This window comes from Pipistrellus kuhlii, unplaced genomic scaffold (genome assembly GCF_014108245.1).
Source record: "Pipistrellus kuhlii isolate mPipKuh1 unplaced genomic scaffold, mPipKuh1.p scaffold_m20_p_15, whole genome shotgun sequence".
Lineage (NCBI taxonomy): Eukaryota > Metazoa > Chordata > Mammalia > Chiroptera > Vespertilionidae > Pipistrellus > Pipistrellus kuhlii.
This window is the reverse complement of record NW_023425460.1, coordinates 41,769,279-41,783,464: the sequence shown is the minus strand read 5'-3', so window position 1 is coordinate 41,783,464 and position 14,186 is coordinate 41,769,279. Positions and strand designations below refer to the sequence as shown.

Genomic DNA, 14,186 nt, shown 5'->3' with positions numbered 1-14,186 from the left:
CCTGCTGTCCCCTCTGCAACAGTTTTCAAAGTTCTGGGGACTGCCGAAACCTGTTTGGCTCTGTGGATAGAGCATCAGCCTGTGGACTGAAGGATCCCAGGTTCGATTCTGGTCAAGGGCATGTACATTGGTTGCGGACACATCCCCGGTGGGGGGGGTGGGGGGGGTGCAGGAGGCAGCTGGTCGATGTTTCTCTCTCATTGATGTTTCTAGCTCTCTATCCCTCTCCCTTCCTCTCTGTAGAAAATCAATAAGATATATTTTTTTAAAAAAAATTCCGGGACTTTGCCCCCTCAGTTCGGGGCTACGTAAGCCCCAGGCGCCAGAGGCTCCGTGGCCCAGAGGCTCTGGTGTTTCCCACAGATGCTAGCACATCTCCTTAGGCCGCTCTGCGGTGTCTGGGGGCCCCGCTTAGGGCCCAGCACCCGATCGCCTCCAATTTTCTGCTCTGCAGGGGCCCATGAAGGGAATTCCGCAAACCAGCAGGGCGCGAGGTGCCAGCCCCGAGTGGGGGTGTCCTGGGGACCGTCCCCCAGGGAGCCCCGGTCCCAGCCTCTGCCCCTGTCTTCCAGGCGGGCCTGGCCTCCCCCGAGAACGCGGAGCAGCTCATCATCGCCCTGGAGCCCGAGGCCGCCTCCATCTACTGCCGGAAGCTGCGGCTGCACCAGATGATCGAGCTGAGCAGCAAGTCCGCGGTCAATGGGTACAGCTCCAGAGACACAGTAGGAGCTGGGTTTGCACAGGGTACCTCTGCTCTCTCTCTCCCCCTCCCGGCTCCCCCCGTCCGCCCTGCATGTCTCCGGGCCGCCATCATTCACATGCACTGGGCACTGTCACCAAGAATCCAGATGCTGCCAGAGAGGTGGGCATTAGGCACCCTGTGCTCAGCCCCCTCCCCGGTCCCTCCCGGGGCCTCGGGACTCCTGGCAGCGGGTGCCCTGGCTCATCACTCGGCCCCCGGGCCTTTGGAGGGGGGAGGGCACCGCTCTCCACAAACTCCAGGGGGTCCTGAGAGCAGTCCTCGGCCTTGCGTTTTACTAAGCTCTTAATCTTTCTCGTCTGTGAACTGGCTCTCAATTAATCGCATTTTCCTGTTATTAATTCCTCCATTAAGACTGTTGACTTAACTGCTGACTCACTCATTGGCGCTGCTCGCTGCTGATGAGCTCATTGTCTGTCTTGGCCATAAACCTGGCGAGCGTTTAGACTGCGGACGAGAAGGACCGATGCCTCCCGGCCCGCTGATGCTCACTTAGCCACGGGGAGGCCACCTGCCGAGGGACACGGGGTGGGGCGGGGGGGGGGGGGGGAGACGGGAAGGGGGGGACCCTGAGGAGCTCTCCCTCTTTCGTACCCACCTGGTGCCAGTCGGTCCCCAGGACTCTTTTCCCCAGCGCTCCGTGGGTCTGTTCAGGGCCACAGAGTCCGCAGACACCTTAGGTCGGGGTCTAAGCCACCTCTGTGAGGGAGTTTGGAAGCTAACCAGAGTGCTGGAGAGGTGGGGGGGGGGGGCACAGCTCTGAGCTCTGTCCCCGGGGAGGGTCCTGAGGGCAAAACCCCACCCATCACCCCCCGAAGGCCAGGCCCCGGAGGAGTGGGGTGGCATCAGCCGGGACTGTCGCAGGCTGTTCCCCGGACAGCTTTCTTCCCAAGATTTCCGTGGCCCCCACCCCGAGGCCCAGCCGAGGCCCTGGACCCCGCCATCTCCTCGGGCCCCTCCTGTCCTCTTCAGGGGTAACCACCAGGGCCCTGCCTGCCCTTTCACCCAGGCCCGGGGAAACTGAGCTCAGACGCCAGGCGGTGGCACAAAGTTCACTGTCCCCGAGCCGCTGCCCCTGCCCGCCAGGCCCCGGTGTTGGCACCTCGGGTCTGAGTGACCCGGGAGGTGGGGGGCAGGCTTCCCATTAGATCCAGGGCTCCGCCTGCCCTTTAGCAGTGCTGGGCCCAGCACAGGCCGAGGGCAGCCTGGCCGCGGACCAGGTCATCTGCACTGTTTGAAACACAGGCAGTGACGAACGTGTGTCAATCTCCACCTTCGTTGTTTTAATGGAAAAGACCAGGAATGACTGGGCTTCTCGTCCCACTGGCTGGCTCTCCCTTAGTTGCCCCCAAAAAGAAATCCAGGAGGATTAGCTGATTCTAGTACCGCTCTCCCCACCATTTCCCCCCGTCTGAGGGGAGAGCTGTTTGGAATGCTGCTCCCCAGGCTTCCTTTCCTCCCGCTTCCTGTCTGCCCCTGCCCTGTCTCCCCCTGCCCCGTCTCCCTCTGCCCCTTCTCCCCCTGCCCCGTCCCATGTCCTGTGCCTGAGGACTCTGCTGCGGCCCCATGTGCTCAGAGCATCTTTAGGGTTTTTAAATCCCCAATGGTTGGCCTGTGCCCCTCAGAGGGCGGGAGGCAGGGCTGTGTCTCAGCCTTGGGCTGCCGTTGGGACCTCTCTCCCAGGAGGACGGGTGCTGTCGGCTGGGCAGAGCACTTAGCAGGAGTACTGGAGGGCGGGGTGCCCGGGACCCTCCCCCGGCCGCTTCTGCCTGGGGCTCCTTCAGGAGGAGCCAAAGGATGCTGTGGGGGAGAACTGAGCCAGCACGCTGTCCCCCTTGCTTACACACACACACACACACACACACACACACACACACCGCACTGCAGGGCTTGCCGTGGGTATTTTATTTTACACCTGGAGGATTTAATGAGCGCCATAAAGAGCACATTTTTCACAAAATGGGCTTAATTTGCCTGGAAAATAGGATACACTTTTTAAGAGCTCAGAACATGTCTTGTTAGCTTCGCTTGGCTGTTTTTTTATGAATGCCGTTCCGTTAGTCATCCAGGTTGTTTTAGGAAACCAAATGCCACTGCGAGGTCTGCAATGGAGTCCGTCTGGGGCCGGAGCTGGGGAAGGAGAGAAGCCTGAGTGTGGGTCGCTGTAGGCCCTACAGGAACTCTTTTTGTCTGATTAATAAATGTTCTTTGTTGCCCTGCTGGTTGGGCTCAGTGGATAGTGTCGGCCCCAGGACTGAAGGGTCCAGGCTTCCATTCCAGTCACTTACCTTGGTTGCAGGTTCCATCCCTGGCCCTGGTCGGGGCCGTGCGGGAGGCAACCGATCAATGCGTCTCTCTCACATCGATGTTTCTCTCTCTCTCTGACTCTCCCTCTTCCTTCCACTCTCTAAAAGTCAATAGAAAAATGTCCTCGGGTAAGAATTTTTTAAAAAGATTTTTTATTTTATTTTATTATTGCTTTTTGGAGAGTTAGAGAGAGAGAAACACCCATTGGCTGCCTCCGGGGAGCGAGTTCTCAACCCCGACCGGGAATTGTACCAGGAATGGAGCCTGCAACCTTTTCGTACATCTGACGACGCCCAGCCAGCTGCACCACACCAGCCTGCAGGCGCTCTTTCACCGGGACAGCCTCTCCACCATAACGCAGGGCCTGAGGAACTCAGAGCTGGCCCAGGGCTTGCCATCCCAACCCCCAGAGATGCTGTTTTGCAAACACTGCTCCTGGCTGGCAGGCATCTTCAAACTACGGCCCACGGGCCACATGCGGCCCGCAGAGGAGTCTGATCCGGCCCGCCAGGTTTTTTGGGCAGTGAGCGCAGCCGAGGTGTTACAGTAGGAATTAGTAGTTCATATAGTCCGGCCCTCCAGCTCTCTGAGGGACCGTGATCTGGCCCCCACTTTAAAAAGTTTGAGGACCCCTGGGCTAGAGGGTCAAGGGTCCTTTGGTGGGTAAACAGCTGCAGACAGAGACGCAGTCTGCAGCACCCGCCCAGGGACTGAAGAAGGCGCGGCAGCAGAGCTGTGGGCAGAGCCTCGATCTGCCACATAGGCGGTCGCTCTCCACGGCACCGGGTCTCGGGCTTGGTGCTCGCCTTCACTGTCACCCACTGTGAGCAGGTGTCACACTGGCTGCTTAGGACCCATCCGAGAGCCCGTCTCTGCTCTGCCTGCGAGGAACTTAGGCCACGTATTATTATACCCATTTTATGGATGAGGAAACTGAGGCTGGTCTGGGGGTGGGGGTTGAGTTGCCCAAATTCCCACTGTGGCTGTGCCCGGCTGCCTCCCAGGTATCCTCTCACAGCACCTTTCCTGGTCCTTCACATTTGTGTACTGCTTTTTCAGACTTCACTGTAAACTGTTAAATCTCAAAGGCAGGAGGATCCCTGGATGGAGGGTTAATTTGGGGCTGCAAGGCAGTGTGGGAACTGGTCACCTAACCTCCCTGCCCTGGTTTCCTCCTCTAAGGGAGGGCCATGATTTATGCCCCGTCCACCTCATGGCGCTATGGGGAGGCCAGTGGGAGGTGACATCCCACGCGTGGTGTCCCCGCTGGGTGGTCCTGTAGGGCTAGGAAACCGGTGCCTGGCTTTGCCAGTCTCAGACGCGCCACCTTGTGGCCAAAGAGCATATTGGCTTCAACAAGATCGGGAAATGGTCCCTATAGAATTTATTCAAGATCCTGATTAGGGCTCCCGTCCAGTTTATCCAGGATCCGGATTAGCACCCCGCTCTCCTTGTATCAGAATTCCTTGATGTGACATTGTTTAACCGAGTCCACTGAAGGCTGCTTGGCAGACCGCTTCTTCCCTGGGACAGCGAAGCCAGGAAATGGGTCCATTTTATGAGCTCATTCCCGCAAAAGTCCCCGGAGGAATGGGCTCGCATCCAGGCGGCGGGCTTCCCGGCCGGGTGCAGGCTCAGTCTGCCACGCTGACAGAGCGGTGAAGGCCGTGGCAACGGCCGCCGGTCCTGGGAGAGCTGCTGGCCATTCCCGGGGTTGCATCCCTGTAACCGTTGGGGATTTCACTGCGTGCTCTGTCCCTAACCTGCTCACGCTGCTGCCTCCGCTGACTGCAGGTGCCGGCCGCGCTGTCTCTGTCGTGCTTTCTCACCCGCCTTCCCTTTCTTTCTGTCGGCCACTAGCTAAGGAGCACGTGCGGCGCAATCGGCAGAGCCGGACCTTTTTGGTGGAGAATGTCATAGGCGAGATCTGGTCCGAGCTGGAGGAAGGTAGTGTCCTTGAATGTCCTTCGCCTTGGCTGAATCGTGTGTGTGTGTGTGTGTGTGTGTGTGTGTGTGTGTTGCTTCTGGCAAAACTGCATTCCTACTTGTCCCTGTTGTCCTTTTGGAGAACTTTCCAAATCAGTGGCTTTTAAAAGACTGCTCCCCCAGGGGGCGCTATTTGAGGGGCTGGGATTTGGCATGTGTGAAAGCCACATAGACTCTTCAGAGGAAAGGTAGGGACTGGCACTCACCGGTTCCAGGTTAAGCCTTCAGGTACATAGCCGGCTCTTCTCGCAGCAGGAAGCTGTCCGCCGGATCTTTTAAAGATCCATGCCTCTGGGCTCTTGACCGTCCACGCTAAACCGTCGCTCCTCGCAGACATCATTGCCTTCTCTCGAGCCATGGATAACCCGCTGTGCCACTAACGAGCAAACCCGTTGTGCTAACGAGAAGGGCCGGGGACTCCCCCCCCCCCCCCCCCCGGCCCACCAGCCCGTTCTGGGAGGGGCTGGCCAGCGGTCTGTGTGAAGGGTGGACCGTGTCTCTTTTCCAGGCGACAAGTACGTGGTGGTGGACAGTGGCGGTGGCACCGTGGACCTGACCGTCCATCAGATACGGTTGCCGGAGGGACACCTCAAGGAGCTCTACAAAGCCACAGGTGAGCGCTGCGTGGCGGGTGTGCCCCTCCCCGAGCGGGGCCGCCCCCTCCCGACTTCTCTCCGCTTATCCCGGTCTCTCTGCCGCCAGCGCGGGGGACAGTCGGCAGGAGGAGGCATAAGGCTTCTTTTTTTTTCTTATTTATTTATTTATATATTTTATTGATTTTTTTACTGAGAGGAAGGGAGAGGAATAGAGAGTTAGAAACATCGATGAGAGAGAAACATCCATCAGCTGCCTCCTGCACTCCCCCTACTGGGGATGTGCCTGCAACCAAGATACATGCCCTTGACCGGAATCGAACCTGGGACCCTTCAGTTCGCAGGCCAACGCTCTATCCACTGAGCCAAACTGGTTTTGGCTTTTTTATTTTTTTTTATTTTTTATTTCTAAGGTAAGTTTTTATAATTTCTTAAAATAAACATATTTTCTTCTTCTTCTTCTTCTACTTCTTCTTCTTATTATTATTATTATTATTATTATTATTGATTTTAGAGAGAAAGGAGAAGGAGAGATAGAAACACCAATGATGAGAGAGAATCCTTGATCGGCTGCCTCCCGTACGCCCCACACTGGGGACCAAGCCTGCGAACCTGGGCCTGGGCCCTGACCGGGAATCGAACCGTGACCTCCTGGCTCATAGGCCAGTGCTCAGTGGAGCCACGCCGGGCGGCACTGAGGCTTATTGAACATGGGCTAGAAAAGCGCAGTTCCATGTCCTTTACAACAGACCTCCCTCCCTGGGGCTTCGGCACCCAGGGAGCCTGGCTCCGATCCTGGCCAAGAACACGGCTCCTGGGGGCCGTGGGAGGATGTGACAGCAGCCTGAGGGCACGCATGGCTGGGGCTGGGGCTCAGCTGCTGGGAGGCCAGGACCCTGGGCTTGGGTCTCCAAACCAGAGAACAGGCTCAGGCTCGCTCCCGGTCAGGGAGGTGAGGAGTGAGCAGCCCCAGGGGCGGCGGGAGGCTTGCCTGCTTCCCAGGTCCCGTCCTTGGTGTCTTCGGGGGAGCGGAAACCCTGATGCTCCTAGTTACCGAAATGTATGGCTTCCATTTAAATGCACCCGACTTTATTTATTTTAAAATATATTTTATTGATTTTTTTTTTTTTTTTACAGAAAGGAAGGGAGAGGGATAGAGAGCTAGAAACATCAATGAGAGAGAAACATCGACCAGCTGCCTCCTGCACACCCCCTACCGGGGATGTGCCCGCAACCTACGTACATGCCCCTGACCGGAATCGAACCTGGGACCTTTCAGTCCGCAGGCCAAAGCTCTATCCACTGAGCCAAACCAGTTTCAGCTAAATGTAACCAACTTTAAACAGGTGATTGCCGAGCGGTTTCTAGAGGAAAGCTTCTCCATGAGGAGTGGGAGAGCCTAGGTCCGTGGTCGGCAATCTGTGGCTCTGGAGCCACATGCGGCTCTTTGGCCCCTTGAGTGTGGCTCTTCCACAAAATACCACGGCCCCGGGCGAGTCTATTTTGAAGAAATGGCATTAGAAGAGGTTGAAGTTTAAAAAATTTGGCTCTCCAAAGAAATTTCAGTCTTTGTGCTGATGATATTTGGCTCTGCTGACTAATGAGTTTGCCCACCACTGGCCTAGGGGACATCCTCGCTGTGCTCCGTGGTGTGTGATTGAGAGAAGACCAGGGTGGCCTCAGGGTCTGGGTCCCTTCCTCACCGCCCCTGACACGGTGACCCCGTCTCGTTCTCGGCGCAGGCGGGCCCTATGGCTCCTTGGGAGTGGATTATGAGTTTGAGAAGCTCCTGTGCAAGATATTCGGAGAGGATTTCATCGAGCAGTTCAAGATCAAGCGTCCCGCCGCCTGGGTCGACCTGATGATCGCGTTCGAGTCTCGCAAGAGGGCGGCCGCCCCGGACCGCACCAACCCGCTGAACATCACGCTGCCCTTCTCCTTCATCGATTACTACAAGAAGTTCCGCGGTCACAGCGTGGAGCACGCCCTGCGCAAGAGCAAGTGAGTCCCACGCGCCTTTGGCCCGGGGCGCCCGGGAGGGGGGCGGCCTGGTTGCCCTCACGCGCAGCTCAGGAGGAAGATGGGACTGCGCTGGGTTCTCTCTTCCCATTTGCACCATCTCCGGCTAAAGAATTACCGAAGTCACAGCCCCCTCCAGATGATGGTTTTCCTTTTGCGGGGCACAAGGGGGCGTCCCACTGAGAACGCGGGGACGTACGCACATGTGATCCTCAGGGACGCTCCCATTGTCCAGTTGTGGCCGGTGGGACCCCCTTCAGGCTGGCTCCTGAGTCCCATTGCCTTGGCCTCGGTGGTGTGTTTATTTATTTGTTTATTATTTACGTTTTTATTGATTTCAGAGAAGAAGGGAAAGGGAGAGAGAGAGAGAGAGAGAGAGAGAGAGAGAGAGAGAGAGAGAAACAACATTGATGAGAGAGAGTCATTGATCAACTGCCTCCTGCATACCTCACAGTGGGGATCCAGCCCACAACCCAGGCCTGGGCCTGTCCAGGAATCGAACCATGACCTCCTGGTTCATAGGTCAGTGCTCAACCACTGAGCCACACTGGCCGGGCCTTTGTGGTCTCTAACCATCTCCGCCTGAGTCCGCGAGGGTGCCCCTGACTCACCTGTGCGTCCCCACCCCGCCTGCGACCGGCTGCTTCTCTAAGAAGCCCTGCTCCTCTCGGGAGACAGTGGACTTGACTCCAAGCTGCTGCACCCTGGGAGCAGGGTCCTCGCCAGACCCTCCCGGGCTGGGGTCCTCCCTGCTGGTCCCCTGCACGAGGCACCTGCGTCTAGCTACTGAAATGTCTGGCTTTTATTTGCCATGTTGACTCCTCCGTCCTGCCCGCACAGTTCCCGGTCTCCCTCGCCGGGAGACTGGCCGCAGCCCGCCAGTGGGTCACCCTCTGCCGCACACACCGTCCTCCGGCCCGGGCCCTGGGAGGGCCTCCTGGCCCGTGAGACAGGGCAGCCTCTAGAATAGGGGTGTCGAACTCAATCAGAGAAGGGGCCAAAATCTAAAATCCAGCCTAAATCGCGGGCCGAATGGTTTACTGAACAGTCATAAACTGTCATTGTGATGGAAACGCAGTGGAGTGCAGTGATGACAGCGCGGTGCGGGCCACATTGCAAGGCCTGGCGGGACGGATTTGGCCCGCGGGCCTTGTGTTTGACACATGTGCTCTAGAACGTGCTGCTGGGAGCAGCCGGAGCTGCTTTGCTGCAGGGACGGAGCCACCGTTAGCTCAGCCCCTCGGACCTGGAGAGCAGGCGGGTGCACACTGCACGCTCCGCATTCCCTGGCGTTCCCGTAGCACCAGGAAGTTTCCAGAGTGTCTTCCCAGACGTGTTTTCTAACTCCACCTTCACAGCAACCCCTGGGAGGGAGGTGAGGCAAGCGCTCTTGGCCTTGATTTGCAGACGAAAAGCCGGGGCTCAGAGAACGTGCTTGCCCGAGGTCCCCTGGCCACTGAGCGGTGGGGCCCGGCTGGCGCCCAGCAGCCTGACTCCCCGTCCAGGGCTCCGCTGCTGCACACCGGCCCTCTGACGGGGACAGCGAGGGGCACCAGCGGGACGAGGCTTCTCCCTGCCGTGGGACGGGCTGCACCGAGCACACTGGCGGCCTTAGCCGACAGCACATGAGCCTCTGCTGGACTCGCGTCCAACTCTTGTTGCATCCAAGTGTGGTCATCCGAGAGAGAAAGATGCTTTTACCTCCTGGTCCTTTGCACTAGACATCGGCTCCCACTTCCCCAGGGAAGGTTGGCCATGAGGCGGGGGGGGCGGAGGGGAGGGTAGGCAAAGAGAAACAGAAGAGGCTGAGTCTGTGTCATGAGTGTCCAGGGGTTCCGGCCTGGCAGGGGAGCGTGCTTCCAACGCCCTTAACCCCCTCCCTGCTGCTCGGAGCTGCCAGCTGCTGCGCCAGGGCCGTGTCCGCCTGTGGGCACAGTCTGTCCGCTCACCCCGTCCCCCTCTGTGCCACCCCCGCCCCCGCAGCGTGGACTTTGTGAAGTGGTCCTCCCAGGGGATGCTGAGGATGAGCCCCGACGCCATGAACGCCCTCTTCAAGCCGACCATCGACAGCATCATCGAGCACCTGCGTGAGTATCGGCCGGGGGGCTCGGCGGCCCCGGGCGGAGCTCCGAGCGGGCACTGCCGTTCCCAGCATCTCCGACCCGGCAGCCACGGGCCCTCGGGGAGGAAGCGGCCAAGAACCATCCTCACCCCGATTTCCCTTCGGCTTCCCAGGCAGAGAGCTGGGGGCCGAGCAGCAGACTGACCTCTGGCCCCGGGCCCTGAGCAACGCGGTCTTTGCTTTCTGCGGGAAGACCAGGAACCAAAACTCTTGCTGGGAGAAGCAGCTGTGTGTGAGCCCGAGAGAGGTCCCCACAGGAGGGTGACAACGTCCGGCCATGCTGCTCTCTGCTGCCTGGGAGCCTCCCCCTTTTCAGTATCTAGGGCCCCCCCCCCCACTCCAGACCCCTCACCTACCAAACCCCAAGCCCTATGAAAACCAAAGAAAAATATCTATTTATTTAATATTTTTATTGCTTTTTAAATAGAAAGAGAGAGAGAGAAACATCAATGCAAGACATCAATCTGTTGCCTCTTGCACGCCCCCTACTGGGGATCGAGCCTACAACCCAGGCATGGGCCCTGACCAGAGGTCAAAGGAGCAACCTCTGGGTGCCTGGGGCACTCCCAGCTGCATGGTACCCGCCAGGGCCCAAAGGATCAGATGGATAAGAGGCTGCCTTGACTTCCCTAGCAGAGCCCCAGGCGTGTGAGGGTGAGGAGTGGTCCTTTAGGCAAAACGAAGCACTCCTTTCCTCGGTCACCATCTCTGCGAAGACAGGTGTCCCCTTAGCAGTAGCTTTGGCTGACGCTCCGAGCATATTGGTGTGCAAACCCCCTCTGCCTAAAAGACCGGCTCTCCAGAAATTCTTGTTCAGACCGCACCTGTTCCCCAGGTGTGAGGTGACCAGACGTCCCGCTTTTGGCGGGACAGCCTTGATTTTTAACAATCTGTCCCGCGTCCCGCAGCATCGCGACTTTTTTAAAACGCCTCGGGACGCGGGGCAGATTGTTAAAAATCGGGACGTCTGGTCACCTTACCCAGGTGGCCGTGTCCACTCCCCACGTTCTCAGGCCTCCCCCCCTCCGGGCTGCTGGCTCCGGTGCCAGTTCGGTGTCCTTGCCTCCTCCCTCGCAGGGGACCTCTTTCAGAAGCCCGAGGTGTCGGCCGTCAAGTTCCTGTTCCTGGTGGGCGGCTTCGCCGAGGCGCCGCTGCTGCAGCAGGCGGTGCAGGCGGCCTTCGGGGACCGCTGCCGCATCATCATCCCGCAGGACGTGGGCCTCACCATCCTCAAGGGCGCCGTGCTCTTCGGCCTGGACCCGGCGGTCATCAAGGTGCGCCGGTCGCCGCTCACCTACGGCGTGGGCGTGCTCAACCGCTACGTGGAGGGCAAGCACCCGCCCGAGAAGCTGCTGGTGAAGGACGGCACCCGCTGGTGCACCGACGTCTTCGACAAGTTCATCGCCGCCGACCAGTCGGTGGCGCTGGGCGAGCTGGTCAAGCGCAGCTACACGCCCGCCAAGCCGTCCCAGCTGGTCATCGTCATCAACGTGTACAGCTCGGAGCGCGACGACGTGAGCTTCATCACCGACCCCGGCGTCCGCAAGTGCGGCTCGCTGCGCCTGGATCTCAGCGGCGCGGCCGGCGGCCCCGCCGCGCCCGCCCGCAGGGAGATCCAGACCCTCATGCAGTTCGGCGACACCGAGATCAAGGCCATGGCCGTCGACGTGGCCACCTCCAAGAGCGTCAAGGTGGGCATCGACTTCTTGAATTACTGACCGGGACCCTCCCGGCCGCCTTGGCCCCTCGGACTCAGCCCACCCGCACCTGCCGACCTCAACCCCGACCGTCCTGATCCCCTGGCCCTTGACCCTGGACACGGCGCTGCGCACCTGGACGGCAGCGGGGAAGAGGAGACCAGAGCTTAGGAATGCCCGGGCTGGAAGCACGGAGGGGTTTGGAGGGCGCACCGGATTGAGGTTTGGGGAGAGCAGCTGGTCTCATGGGCCCCGGTGGCCAAACACCCACTGGGCAAGGGAGCCGGCACATCTCTGCAGAGGGATGAGCTCACTCCCAACCTCCCCTGCGAGCAGAACTTGGGATGCTCTGAGGCTGTCCTGGGTTCGAAAGGAGAGCAGGACGAGATTCTCCATCTTCCTGAGGCTATTCCTTTCACCCCTCTTTGGTGGCAGTTGCTGTAACACACACACACACACACACACACACACCCGCCATGCACCTCATTGCTTTTTTTGGTCGTGCGATTGGAAGTGGAGATTCCGTGGGAAGCTGGAGCGCGTTTCCCGGTAGGAGAAGACTGCCTGCCCTGGGCACTAGTTTAGGTTCTCATTTCAATTCCACGCTGGTTCCGGGGAGCATCGCTGAGGCCTGGGCGGATCCCCGGGGAGTGGTGTGAGTGGGAGAGCGGACACCTCAGCGTGCCAGCGGGTGGAAACTCGCTGCGATGGAAATGCAGGTGAAAGAGCTCCCGGCATCCCATTCGCCGTGTCACTCACTTCCGGCATCAGAAGGCCAAGTCCCCATTTCTGAATTCATCAGGAATTCTAGGACTTCCGGGTGAGAAAATGAGGCTGCCCTCTGCCGTGTTCCCATCACCAAGCCCAGGAGTCTGGACCGGCTCCTCACCTTGAAAACATGCATGGTTTAAATGAACGCCGTCCTCCCAGCTCACACTCCTCCTTCTGAAGCTTGTGGCCATTTATTCCTACATTTTTTTTAAAAAAAAATAATATATTTTATTGACTTTTTACAGAGAGGAAGGGAGAGGGAAGGAGAGTTAGGAATATCGATGAGCCGCCTCCTGCACACCCCCTATTGGGAATATGCCTGCAACCAAGGTACATGCCCTTGACCGGAATCAAACCTGGGACCCTTCAGTCCGCAGGCCAATGCTTTATCCACTGAGCCAAACCAGTTAGGGCTATTCCTACATTTTCAAAGAAACATATTGGTAGTTCAGGGGCAGTGAATCTCTCCTATGAAATGTCTAAAGTCCTTGGTTTTAAAGTCCGTCCAAAAGGAATTCGTAGATCTACACTGGATGGGTCCAGCCTGGTGTTTTCCGGAGCAGATCTGTGAGTTTCCTGCATGAAGGTGAGGGTTAAAAGCAGGTTCCTGCAAATGTCCAGCTGCTATACCGTACACCTGAAACTGCTACGACTGGTATAATCCTGCTTACCAACTAGACATAAAATTAAAAAGAAAAGAGTTTTTCTTTTACGAACTGAAGTGCAGTCTTGGCGAGGAGACCAGGGCTGCGATTTCAGTAGACGCTGGGACTGTGGGTTAGCCGTTCAGAGGGGCGCTTCTCACTAGGATTTTTCCAGAAGCTGCTGCACACACCAGAGCTGCCGCCCAGCCGTCCGGGCTGCCCTAGGAGCGGGTTTGCAGGTCCCACTCGTGCCCTCTGTGGGTGGGGCCGGGGGTCTGTGCCCTCTCCTTCCTTCCCACCTCGCAGTCTCCTCCAGCCTCCCCGAACCACTTGAGAGAGAACCACCGAGGGTCTGATCCCAGCCCACCGATCCCTGCAGAGCCGCCTCTCCCGCGGCTGGAGCTCGCTCTGACGTTAACTCACCGGAAGCATGTGTACGGGGACGGAGGGAGGCTGAGCGAACCAACTTCCATGCGCAGCCGATATGCAGATCTGAATGAGCATTTTCATGCCATTTTAACACGTTTCCCTTGTCACCTCACCTGCTGCAGAATCCCCCAGCAGAACATGCAACACCATGGACCACAGACTAGGGAATACTGCCCCGGGCACTCTCGTCCGCCTGGTCCCTGCTATCCGCTCTGCTTCCACAGCCGCCTGCTCTGGGTCCCTGGTGTGACCAGCCATGTTCTCTACACACAAGACCTTTCAATGAGCTATAAGTAATATAATGTTATGTACAGACAGTATCCGAATATTGTACAGATTCTTTATTTCTACAACGTGCTTTTCTTGTTTAAAAAAAACAACAAAAACAAAAGGAAGACACTCTTTGCATTTTGCTGATGACATCGCTGCCTTTCATTTCCCACGCTTTCTTTCCTCCCCCGCGCTCGCTGCTCCTCAGTTTGTACCGATACTACCCTGTGGACTGTGTACGCAAGACGGAGCCACGGACGGAGGTGCCTGGCGTCAGAATACGCGGAACAGATGGGCCTCCTGGGTCAGCAGCTTCATCGGATGCTTCTACACACACATCCTTACCCCAAAGGGTCACTGTTGACAGTTAAGGGAGCATAATAACATGTCCCTTCTCCTGCCCAGTCTCCGAGCAGAACGCTGGGCGCTGTGAGCAGTGACTCTGCAGGACTCTCTGTGGCCCTGCAGGGGGCCCCCCTGTCCTCCTGGGACAGAGCAGTCCCTCTCCGGGCGCAGTGTGGTCCCCGGGTGTGAGGTTCTCAGGATGCCGGCATCAGAGGCGGCCTCCAGGGGGCAGCAGAGCCGGCT

The 14,186-nt window shown here is 58.2% G+C and overlaps 1 protein-coding gene across 6 annotated transcripts in view; it reads left to right on the top strand.

The window, feature by feature from the left end:
* Positions 1-12,308, top strand: part of HSPA12A (heat shock protein family A (Hsp70) member 12A) — a 101,510-nt gene extending 89,202 nt beyond the window's left edge. For 5 of the 6 annotated variants that reach the window (XM_036439181.2, XM_036439180.2, XM_045582135.1 and 2 more), the window contains 6 exons: positions 573-744; positions 4,928-5,014; positions 5,562-5,666; positions 7,389-7,647; positions 9,649-9,752; positions 10,865-12,308. In XM_036439181.2, the coding sequence (XP_036295074.1) occupies positions 573-744; positions 4,928-5,014; positions 5,562-5,666; positions 7,389-7,647; positions 9,649-9,752; positions 10,865-11,505 (1,368 nt within the window). In that variant the 3' untranslated portion in view covers positions 11,506-12,308. The remainder of the gene's footprint in view (positions 1-572; positions 745-4,927; positions 5,015-5,561; positions 5,667-7,388; positions 7,648-9,648; positions 9,753-10,864) is intronic. The other variant, XM_036439183.2, reaches the window with a different exon arrangement.
* Positions 12,309-14,186: the final 1,878 nt, after the last annotated feature.